General features: G+C 42.7%; 1 protein-coding gene across 4 annotated transcripts in view; it reads right to left on the reverse strand.

Annotated features, from left to right (window-relative positions):
• Nucleotides 1-129: 129 nt before the first annotated feature.
• The window catches only part of HLCS (holocarboxylase synthetase), a 202,409-nt gene continuing 190,505 nt past the window's right edge, over nt 130-12,033 (reverse strand). For all 4 annotated transcript variants that reach the window (XM_063109463.1, XM_063109433.1, XM_063109442.1 and 1 more), the window contains 4 exons: nt 10,728-10,888; nt 8,744-8,858; nt 5,915-6,128; nt 130-3,346 (listed from right to left, as the gene is read on the reverse strand). In XM_063109463.1, the coding sequence (XP_062965533.1) occupies nt 3,175-3,346; nt 5,915-6,128; nt 8,744-8,858; nt 10,728-10,888 (662 nt within the window). In that variant the 3' untranslated portion in view covers nt 130-3,174. The remainder of the gene's footprint in view (nt 3,347-5,914; nt 6,129-8,743; nt 8,859-10,727; nt 10,889-12,033) is intronic.

Below are 12,033 nucleotides of genomic sequence, written 5' to 3' on the forward strand. Positions count from 1 at the left end.
CCTCCAGCTTAATACTTAGAAATACGTACATATTCCTTACTATGTAAAACACTATTTATTTTGTAAAAATCTGTTTAAATATGAATAAAAATACTGTAACCAAAAGTAGTTGCTTATTTTCAGAAATAAAACTTGTGGTAAAAGTAAGAATGAGCCCAAACCAGATAGAAAGTCTTAAAGTTTATTTTGGTAGACTTGCTTTTTTATAGGCATGGGTTTAAAGTGATTCTTTTCAGACACAGCTGTTTGAAAAGCTAAAATGCAAAGGTTTATACTTTCTTTTATTTCAAAGATGCATAGTAATTGCCCAGGAATGAGGATTCTCCCTTTTCTGCCCGTTGAGAGCAAACAGGTCAAGAGAATGGAAGCCCATTCCACATTCTGAAACTGTTGGGTCAGGCAGCTTCTCTCCTTGTTCCAAGACTCGAGGGTGAGGGGTTGACCATGCTGTCTATGTCAGGAGTGCAGAAACCCCAGAGGCTGCGGCCGTGGCGGACGGCCCCGGCAAGCACTCACCCACCTGGGCCCGTGCACCCAGCACTTGTTACCACAGGCAACAGCAGTGCGCTGCTGTGAAACCCACCGACAGTTTTACATTGGACACAAATCCTCCTACTTCAACACTCCTTGCCAGGATTCCCAGCGTTAAGGAGCACTGCTCCAGCATGGGCCCCCGGAAGCCCAGTTACTGCTGTGTCCTATCTTAGGGGGCACTTCCCTGAGAGTCCCCCTGAAATCTGCTCCTAGCCTGGTAGGGAGGATGCTTTTCCTTTTACGATGCACAGCCTGTAAACCGGGGGTTAATCCAGTGTCCTAAAGCACACATGCCAATCCTGAGTTTAGTGGCCACATTTTAAATATTATGAGGAAACTGCAAAGTTTCTGTTAAGACCTTAAAGCTCCTTGAGATCATAGATTGTGGGTGTGTGAACACCCCAAATCGTAGGGTATGGTGCAGCAGGTAGATAGCTTTCCCTAACACTGACAGCTATCAGGAAAAGGCCTTTATTCAGCTGCTGTATACGAAGCAGAATTTCAAGAATCTTTGGTTCATGTGAGGCAAAATCAGGCTTATGAAAAACACAGCATCTGTTTCAAGTCTATTTTGTCTCCCTCAAGACAACCGGTGTCCTGCACAAGTGAGAACAGCCTGTTAAAAAGCACAAAGGCCAACCGGTACACCCGGAACATCTCCATCTCCATGTGACATGGCCACACTTCATTAGTTTTAATTTACTGAAAGGAAATTAAATGATAACATTTTTTCCCAAAGCAGAATATCCAGAATAGGACTTCAGTTTAAAACAAAACATAGCATGTTTTTCATTAAATAACCCCCCAAAGAAATTCAAAAAGTAATGACGGCAGCTCTGAGAGATGACTTGCCTTATATTACTAAGTTTGAGAAATGAAACTTGCAACATTAGCCTGGAGATCTTTGTCCTTCATGATATTTTGCAGATCCCCTCTCAAGAGTGAGTCCATTTTGTAATTTTGGGGTGCTGTGGACTTTTATTTAAACTTGTCACTAATTCCAAAAGAAGTCTTGGGCATTTAGGAAAGAGTGATTTTTTTTTTCTTTTGGAAAAAAATAATTTTAATTTAAGTCTTATTTTCAAAAATTATTTTTGAAGCTCTTTTAGACTTACATTTTCAAAAAACACATATTGAGTTGGTGTAGTTAACTAAACATGTTATTTTTTTCTTCCTATGGGTCCATCTGTGCCTTGCTAAAGGTAGACAGATTTTATACTGAAAACCACAAGTTTCTGGAGTTAGCCTGACTGGGTAAGACCTTGAAAGATGGAGTTTACAATGAGGGGATTCTGTTCAAAGCTGAGAGCTCCAACCAAGTTTTCTTTCTACCAATTTCAGCTGGGAGAGAAAAGTAGACCAAAATTGGCCTTTTAAGGCTGAAAAGTAATGGGAATGATTCATGACTTCAACAGAGATAGGAGTTACATGGAAAAAGCATGGAGTACATCTGGAAATAGCAAATGTATATCAAAAGGCTTCCTTTCTTTTGTTCTTCCAGGGAGGCTTTCAGCATATCAGAGTCTGAACGTCATCTTTTAAAGATACGCACACACATGCATGCAGGCACACACACACATTCTCCCTCCAAACTAATGGTATTCAGTATCAATAACATTTTCTTTCATGGCAATATAAGGAAAAAGGGAGCGAAAAATTATGACTTACAAATAAAATGGCATGTATTCTATATTCTATGCACTGCAAGGTCTTGCAGGAATGCTCCACCTTTCAAAGTGAGCCCGAAACTGGCTTAAAAACTTCAATTCCTCCCTGGCTTGTGGTATCGAGTGAGTCTTCATCTCCAGCTGTGAAAGCCAAATTATCCACCCACGTCCACGTGATGCCTAATCAACGCTTTAAGGATCTTGAACTTGATCCCATCTCTTCACGATCTGTAGTAAGTTTAGACTTAGGAAAGGAGAGCTCATATAATAATGTCAAAATAATTAACTGATTTCCTCTACAAGGTCATTGCAACCATACCAGCTAGATGTATTTAGACGGTGTTACCAGACCACACCACTAGGCAGAGAGTAACTCTTGGGAGTCTACCTTCTCTTTTCCTCATAGACAAAATAATAAAACAACAACCAAGTGCCCATGCACACTCTCATAGAAGAATCCCTCCCTGAATGCTTATAAACAGTGATACCAAATGCTTATAAACAGTGATACCATACCTCTAACTCACCACTGGGCTGGAGAGCGTTTTCTGATTTGTTTCTTAATAGTCTAGGGGTAAAGATCACCACCATTGGAAAAACATAACCCATTGCTGTTTCCATGTAAAACCTTCCCCCCCCCCAATAAACATAAATGCAAGTCTGAGGGGCGAAGGAATTTCACACCCTTCATTCCACAGCATCTTAAACACCAAATAAAATGAAAACAACAAAACAAACCTACAAAAACAGAAAAATAGAAAAAAAATTAAAGAGTTAACACGAATTGGGCGAAGGAAAAATTCACTTACAACTCTAAATTAGTTTTGGAGACCCACGGGTGGGCGAGGAAGGGCGGGGACAGGGAGCGGGCCGCTGGCCTCGGGCCCCCACATCTCAGCTGTGTCCTGCCACTGCCCAGGCACCCTGCCCCGTGAGTGAGGCCCCCAGGTCAGGCCTGCAGTGGCACCTGGCACTACGGCTGCTTGGGGAGGATGAGGTTCCTCAGCATGTCGAAGGAGTTGCCATCCGGATGCACAGTCTCAACCTCGCTGCCTGCTTGATGAACCTGAAGGAAGCCAGAATCATCCAGGCCCACTATGGACACCACTGGCCCCTCGGTGCTTCCCAGACGGACTTGCTGACCGCTGCAAATGAAGAACAGGGTGCAGTCACTGGGAAACGTGAAGGATGGGCAAAGACAATGAACTGAGTGATTATCCATTACAAAAAGGGGCTGGGGGTGTTGCGGAGAGGGCTCAGGCCAGCTACATGCACAATGCAGCTCTGTCTGAGCTGACTTTCTCCAGCCCCTCTGAACTGTTTCAGTAACTTCCTAAATAAGCCGGCGGTGGGCAGTGGGACAGGGAGCTGGCATTTCTTCCCTCATGCACAAGGCACTCCTAATTCCGCTCAGCTGTGAGGAGGGCTTGCACCTCTTCCTCACTCCCCGGTGCATTTAAGAAACACCGTGTAACTCTCAGGGTATTTTGGCTGAGATTGGGGGGAAAGAGGCTGAGCTGACAAGAAAAATTTTATCTTATAAAATAAACTCGGGTAGCATCAACCACAAGTGAAACTCATTCTGATCCTACTTCTTTTAAATATTTTCCAAATATACCTGCTAAGTTACTTCCTTGTTAACAATTTTCAAAGCATAGATTTTTCCCCCAAATCTTTATTTTGAAGAATTTCAAACCTACAGACAAGTTGAAAGAATAATACAATAAACCCAGTACTTCCTCCACTTCTCTGAACACCACATGATAATGTTTTCCATGTCTGCTTTCTCTCTTCATGCTTCACACACAATTTTTTTTTTTTTAATTTTGCTGCATCATTTAGCAATAAGTTGCAGGAATCATGACATTTTTATGCATAATTACAAAAGTCCCCCTTTATCCTTAGTTTCACTTTCCACTGTTTCAGTTACTCCAGGTCAACGTTGGTCCAAAAATTTTTAAATGGATATTTCCAGAAATAAATAATTCATAAGTTTAAAATTGTGCACTGTTCTGAGTGGTGCAATGAAATCTCATGCTGCCCTACTCACTCCCGCCCGGGACGTGAATCCTGCCTTTGTCTAGTGCATCCACATAGTCTACGCCACCTGCCTGTTAGTCACTTAGTAGCCGTCTTGTCGTCAGATCGACTGTCACAGGCTCACAGTGCTTGTGTTTAAGTGACCTTTATTATACTTAATAATGGCCCCAAAGCACAAGAGTAGCGATGCTGGCAATTCAGATATGCCGAAGAGATGCCATGAAGTGCTCCTTTAAGTGAAAAGGTGAAAGTGCTAGACTTAATACAGAAAAAAAAAAAATTGAATGCTGAGTTTGCTAAGTAAGAACAAATCTTCTATTTGTGAAATTGTAGGAAAAAGAAATTTGTGCTAGTTTTGCTGTCGCACCTCAAACTGCAGAAGTTATGGTGCATAAATGCTTAGTTAAGATGGAAAAGGCATTAAATCTGTGGGTGGAAGGCATGAACAGAAACAGGTTCCCAATGACAGCAGTTAGGTTTGGTACTATCCGAGGTTTTAGGCTCGACTGGGGATCTTAGAATGTGTTCCCCAAGGATAAGGGGGACTACTGTACGTTAGCATGAACTCCTGAGACAAGAACAATCTCCTACAAAATATAACACCATTATCAAGAAACTCAATCTTAACACAACATTATTGAATTTTATCTAATATACAGTCCACGTTCAAATCTCCCACATTGTCCCATTAATATCCCTTGTGGCTATCCCCCCCCCACCCCCCCGCCTAGGACCTACTTATGGATCACACGTTACGTTTAGTTGCCACGCCTCTTCAGTCTTCTTTAACCTCAAATAATTCTCCCACCGTCTTTTTGTTTGTTTGAAGACACTGACATTTTCAAAGTGTAGAGTCCTGTTATTACACATCAGTGGTTCTCAAACTTCAGTTGCATGAGAGTCCCCTGGAGCATTTGCTAAAACAGAGTGCTCGGCCCAGCCCCACAGTTTCTGATTTAGTAGGTCCAGAGTGGGACTCGAGAATTTTCATCTCTAACAAATGCCCGGTTGAGGCTGCTGTCACCTGGGAGTCACGCTTTGAGAACCACTGTTATCTAGAATGTTCCACAATTTAGATTTGTCTGATTGTTTCCTCACAGTTAGAATCAGACCAAACTGATTTTATTCTCTCTTGTGATGTTGCGTTCTTCCCACTGCATCCCATGAGGAGGCATGAGATGCAATTACTGGCAATGCTAACTCAGTCAAGGTAGTGTCCACTAGGTTTCTCCACCAGAGAATTATAGTCATGCATTACATAAGGACATTTTGGTCAATGATGGATTGCATATACGATGGTGGTCTCATAAGATTATAATGCTAGATTTTTACTGTACCTTTTCTATGTTTAGATACATAAGAACTTAGCATTGTGTTACAATTGCCTACAGTATTCAGGAGAGTGACATGCTGTCCAGGTTTGTAGCCTAGGAGCCATAGGCCATACCACACAGCCTAGGTGTGTAGTAGGCTGTACCATCCAGGTTTGCACAGGTACACTTATGATGTTTGCACAACACCAAAACCACCTAATGATGCATTTCTCAGAACATACTCCCATTGTTAAGCAACATGTGACCCTATTCAGACCAGTGCTCCATTCCTCATTTTAAGACTCTGAACTTATAACTTAATAAAGGAATTTAAAAGAATGAAGATGAGCCAGCACTGACCTGTGTACCCAATATTTATAATAAAGGGGAAGAACACCGTTGGGCCCTTGGTCCTGAAATGTGTCAATCAGTTTCTCTAGCACAGTCACAGATCTGGCAATGAGAAAATCTGCTCTCAAGGGCTTCAGTTCTGCTTTGTGCTGCTTGTTGTATTCTGCAATGAGGTCATTGATGCATATGGTAGGGTTACTGTTGGTCACATTGAATCCACAGCCTACACAAAAACAAACAATTGAAAAAATGAGCAGCTGAACAGATTGCTGACATCACACATTCCTACCCACCACCTGAAGAAAGTTAGAGACTTTACTGTGGACTTTCTGTTTCCTTGCCCTCATTTCAAATTTACTGTCTCTGGCCATCTTATATCTTTGAGACCATCTTGCCTCTCATTCTTCCTTTATTATTCTTGTTCAAGCTAGGACCCATCTCAACCTTACAGCAAATAAGAAGCTGGAAAAAAAAACAGCCACATTTGATTGCATTTAATTCAAGCTATCAATGGAACAAAATTTCTTAGCGTTGCTTCTGAAATAACAATCCCTCAAGTGACCTAGCCAAGAACTGTAGCTCTGCATTGAGCCCAGTGGAAAGTAAAATCTCTTGTTTCTTTTTCTATTTGAATAACAGAATACATGCTCGAAAACAGAATTTTACCCAGGTCTTAAGGAATAAACTCTGGATTCAGAGATTCCAAACCTCGGTCATAGTGCAATCCTAGAACACATCTTTTAATACTTTGTCCATGGAAGTCTTTGGTGCTAAGGTTATGCTCCTGGCAAAGAGCCAATCCACAGTCAGTGGCTCTTGTACAGGCTCATAAACCAAAGCTTCAGGAGGGTGCATTCCCAGAGGTGGTGTCTGAATAGGCTAATCTGTGCTGATCCTTAATACTACCATCCTCTCAGGGAGAGCTTAGCATCTTCAGAAAAGCTGAACCTCAGTTTTCAGCAGGGCCCTGAACCAAGCTTAAAGAGGTCTTCAAAAAGAAATGAAATCCTGCAAGAACTAGGCAGTAAGACTATCATGTTTTCAGTGCCTCTAAGAAAAAAATTCCCCAAATATTCGCCTTATATAGAATGATGACATTTGTAAGAATGGTATTCTTTGCTAAATGTTCTGCCATTTTCAGTAAAGGGAAGGAAAGGATTGATGGGCCTCCGATTTAAAAAAATGTATCTACTGGCTATTAAAATGCAAGCAATGTAAGATACGTATGGAAAAAACAACTAAGTATAGCATCAGAGACAGAATTTACAATTGTTCATTCAACAATACATAAGACAACTGAAGCACACTGCCATGGTTTGAATGTGCCACCAAAGTTCACGTGCTGGAAACTTGATCCCCAATGCAACAGTGTTGAGAGGTGGGACCTTTAAGAGGAGATTAGGTCATGAGGGCTCTGCCCCCATGAACAGATTAATGCCATTATTGTGGGAGTGGATTCCCGATAACAGGATGAGTTTGGCTACCTGCCTTTGGCTCTCTCTCTTCCTTGCTCACCCTCTCGCCTTCTGCCATGGGATGACACAGCAAGAAGGCCCTTGCAGAGGCTGGCACCTTGATACTGGACTTCCCAGCTACCAGAACTGTGAGAAATAAATTTTTTTCTTTAGAAATTACCCCATCTGTGGTATTCTGTAATAGCAACACAAAATGGACTAAGACAGCACCTACTGAATGTAAGGCATCAAATTCAATGCTGTATAGTGCTGAAAATTCTCCCTTGCATCCAGAAAATTAAAATTCCCAGGGAGAATAGCAACACTGACTACTGTCAATTTAGGCTGTGTCCTTCCAAGGACCAGCAGGACCCCTGCTGGCATCTCTGAATCTTTCCCTGGACAAAGGCTCCCTCCCACCTCCCCATAACCTTAAGAATTTAATAAAAGCTATGGATTCTCCCCATAGGAAAATGTTTCATTTCCCCCACATGATGAAATTCTTTGGCTCCCTAAAGTCATCCATAGGCCTCCTCAATATCTGCAGACCCTACACAAGAATCTCTGCGTCTTGTCCAATTATTCGTGTACAGATGGGAAACAGAGCTTTAAGGGTATGAAGTAGCTTGTCCATAATAATGTCGCCAGTTGGTAGCAGAGCTGGAAACATAAGCCTTATATTCTTCGGCTGGCATTTCAAACACACAGTCACGTATTTTCTGTCCATTACTGATTCCTGCATACCAATTAAGTTCTACTGGGCATTAGGGGAAGGCTGACAGTTGGATGACCGGGGGCCTAAGAACTTCTGGAATTCCCTCTGAATCCATTTCCTTGCCTGATTTGAATGTGCTGAGGTGAAATCGAGATTCTTTATCTCACTTTGACCAACTGGGAGCTTTTTCAAAAGGTCAAAGAGAAGGCAACATTTTCATGGCCTGGGAAGGTCAAGTTAAGAATGCAAGACCACCAGGAGAACTATTTTAGAAATCAACTTTCTTTACTCATTACAGAATGGTACATTAAACATTTATTTTCACCATTTCAAATGCAATAAGAAGCAGGAGTATAGTAAGGTGTAAGAAAATGCCCATTTGATGTGATACCAATTTGGTGGTTTCCATTGTCATAGATAGGAAAGGCTAAACCTCTTGAAGCACTGTCAACCAATCTGGTCCTCTACGCATACATATCATGCTCTCCAACTACAAGACTCAAAGAAAAAGTAATCTCATATGACTATCTGCTCCTCCCAATGGAGGCATGCAATAAACCATTTTTATTTTTGTTGTTTTATTAATCTAAAAATGCATGCAATAAACCATTTTTATTTTTGTTGATTTATTAATCTAAAAATGCTGGGGGAAAGGTTTTAAACACTTACCAATAAGTATATAAAACGTTTCTCCCATAAGTGTCGAGTTAACCAGAACTCCACCAATCTTCATGAGGTCACTGTAATAAATATCGTTGGGCCACTTCACTCGTAAGTTGATATCCTAAAGGAAAATCTTCACATTAATTAAGCAATCACAGGACACAAAAGGACTGGATGGAGTCATCTAGATAAAAAGGAAGATGAGCAGAATACTCTCAAAACTAATAAAACATAAGTCCTCATCCTCCTTTCTTAGACAGCTAATAGCTTCTTGGGGACCATGCACTATTAAAGTACCTCTTGGGGCTAGAAGTCGAGAGACCTGAATTCAGCATAAAACCCAGCATTCCCCCCACCCCCATCACTGTTTCTCACCATCAAAAACACTTCCTGAAGACACCTACCTTGTGAATCAAGTTCATTATCTCAGAATCAACAACAACCATCAAGTACCTATCATGTGCTTGAGTATATATCATGTGCTTGGAGCAGGGGCTGGGAGAGAATAATAACCTCAGAGTTCATTTTCTTTAAGAAGCTCATGCTCCAGAGACAAAGATGGCCCTGAATTAACCAACATCATAAAAGGCAGGTAGGAACGATTTGAATAGAATGCTGTGAAGATGCAGAGGAAGAACTGATTTTACTGAGTTATTAGAGAAAGGTTTGCAGAACTGCTGACAGTTAACCTGGGTAACAGAAATGGACTTGTCATGTGGCCCACTGCCACTCCATCCCGAAGGGTGTGACCTGGGGGAATCTGCCTATGCCCCAGTCACAGTGGAATGGACCAAAGGTAGACACTGCCTCAAGCTAGGCCACCCAGACCTCTGCCTGCCCCCTGTAACTCTGTCATTGGGACACCAGACTGGGTTAGACCTTGGGGTGCCAGAACCACCAGGTCTCATAGACCCAGGGCTAGCAGCCAGGTTGTGCCATCTGTGGGTAAAGAAAGCCTGTCTGGCAGACATGACGCTGGAAGAAAGACACTCAGCAAAATAAAGGCATGAGACCAGAGAGTAGCTGATGGTCTCCAGGTTCCGTGGGGCTGGTCTTCCTGCACTATGAGCCAGGCATGGCACCGAGCCCCTGCTCAGCTCTAGTCTATGTGTTACTCACACTAAGTCCAAGTGTTGGTGTTAGTATCATCCCTATTTAACAGAGGAAGACACTGAAGCTTAAAGAGATTACGTGGCTCGCCTGGGGCTATACCACTGGGAAGTAGCAGAGCTGGGATTCAAGCCCAGGACTTTGTGACACCAAGCTGGGTGCTTAACACAGTGCTATGTAGCCTGTTGCTTCCACGAAACACCCTTCACACCTTCCAACAGGCCTTTTTACCTCAGCCAGGTGGAGCTCACCTGCCCTAGCACAGCAGTCTAGACTGGGAACAGAAGGAACAGGAAGCACAAAAGTATAAATAGGATGTGGGGTGTCACAATGACCCATAACTGATGAGGAGCTTTGTGTTTCTCCTCTGTCTGGAATAGGGGATGTCGATGAAGGGGAGAGGCATTTGGCAATGCTGGGAGACAATTTTGGTTGTCACACCTTGAGGGAGTACTACTGGCATCTAGGGGATAGAGGCCAGGAATGCTGCTCAATGTCCTATAACACACAGGATGCCCTCCTACAACAAAGATCAGGGGCCCAAAATATCAGTAGCTCCAAGGTTGAGAAGCTCTTGTCTAAAAGTTCCATAACTTGGAGACTTTGGTTTTTGTTACTCTCCCAAATTGTCAGATCTAGTTAGTTAATGAAGCCTCTTATGATGCAGGTAAACAAGAACTTTGATTCAAGGATGAAGAGAAGGGCCACATTCATTCAGACAGCTGCTGTGATCCTCCCGTGTATAGCACTTTGCTGCCAGCTTTGCAACGGGCAGGTTGAGGCTCTACACTCACCAATAATTCAGACGTATGCTACAAACAAAAACAAGCTGCCTTTGCATGCTCAATACGGATGCAAAGGGGAATTAAACCATACATACCTCATACTCAGGAATGGACCTTACTGCCTCCACGACAGCCAGGGACATCAGATGCTGGACAAATGGAATCCTCTGTCCCAGCTGGGACCTCAGTGGGATGGAGACGAGCAGAGTAGAAAGAGCACATCCTTCGGGGCTCAGCCAAGCATTCCTGCCCCGCCCTGGAACACAGGCCCCACTGGGAGACGTGCCTCTTCACCACAGGAGCATACGCAGACACATGCAGTGCAGATAACGTGACTGAGGACTCAGAACCACGCATGGGAGAGATGTCCCATTTGAATAAACCTGGACTTGTTAAGATGCTTGGATAGTCTGGGGTTAACTCAATAGAGAAAAGCTTTTGAAAACTTGAAGTTCTGTTGCTGAAAAAGTTTCTGATAATTAGCATAAGGTTCTGCCTCTATGAGCACATCATTTAAGCTTTGATGATTCAAAATCTGACAGTGTCTGAAAGTCACTCTAAGATTAATTCTCTCCATATGGTTATAAAGGTCAAAACAGAGCTGGGAAACTGGGCTGAATCTATGATGATCCAGGAGAGGTCCTGGAAGCTGCTTTTTGAAAGTGATCCCTATGGTGGTGATGGTCAGACAACCCAGTAAATATACAAAAAACCAGAGCTGTACACTTTATTTTTATTTATTTATTTTTTTAGTGGTTGGCTGGTATGGGGATCCAAGCCCATGACCTTGAAGTGATAAGGCTGCACTCTAACCAACTGAGCTAACCGGCCAGCCCAGCTATACAATTTAAATGGGAGAATTGTATGGTATGTGAATTAGATCTCAGTAAAGCTGTTTCAAAAAATGAAAAAAAGTGATTTCTGATATTAATTCTCTTAGTTGTTACTTTTTTTTAAAGTAGAAGGCAGGAAAATAAAATAATCAAAATGAGAGGAATAGTTAATCAAAGTTCTCCTATAATGTCCTTTTGTTTTAATCCACATATTGAGACCCACAGCTATTGATAAAATGAATTTTTTTCTTTTTGAGTTATGTTCAAGAGACATGCTCAAGAGAAAGAAGTGGGAAACAGTAGATTCCTTATTTCTTTGCCTCTTTTGAGAAAGTCCTAAGAGCCTCTGAGGGTTGAAAGCATACTTGGGTCAGCCTGGCGCTGACTGTGGGCAGGAGGAGCGGGGACCAGCCACCCTGCAGAGCCCCATCAGGTGCCTCCTGCACCCACACAGAGCAGGGAACCAGCTCACACCCAGATCCCAGGTGGGTTCTGGGTGGATGCAGGCTCATGCCTCCAGGGCAAGCAGGTGGTGGGAGCCCTGGGCAGTCCTCTGCTTCTCTGTGGT

Source organism: Cynocephalus volans, chromosome 1 (assembly GCF_027409185.1).
Source record: "Cynocephalus volans isolate mCynVol1 chromosome 1, mCynVol1.pri, whole genome shotgun sequence".
NCBI lineage: Eukaryota > Metazoa > Chordata > Mammalia > Dermoptera > Cynocephalidae > Cynocephalus > Cynocephalus volans.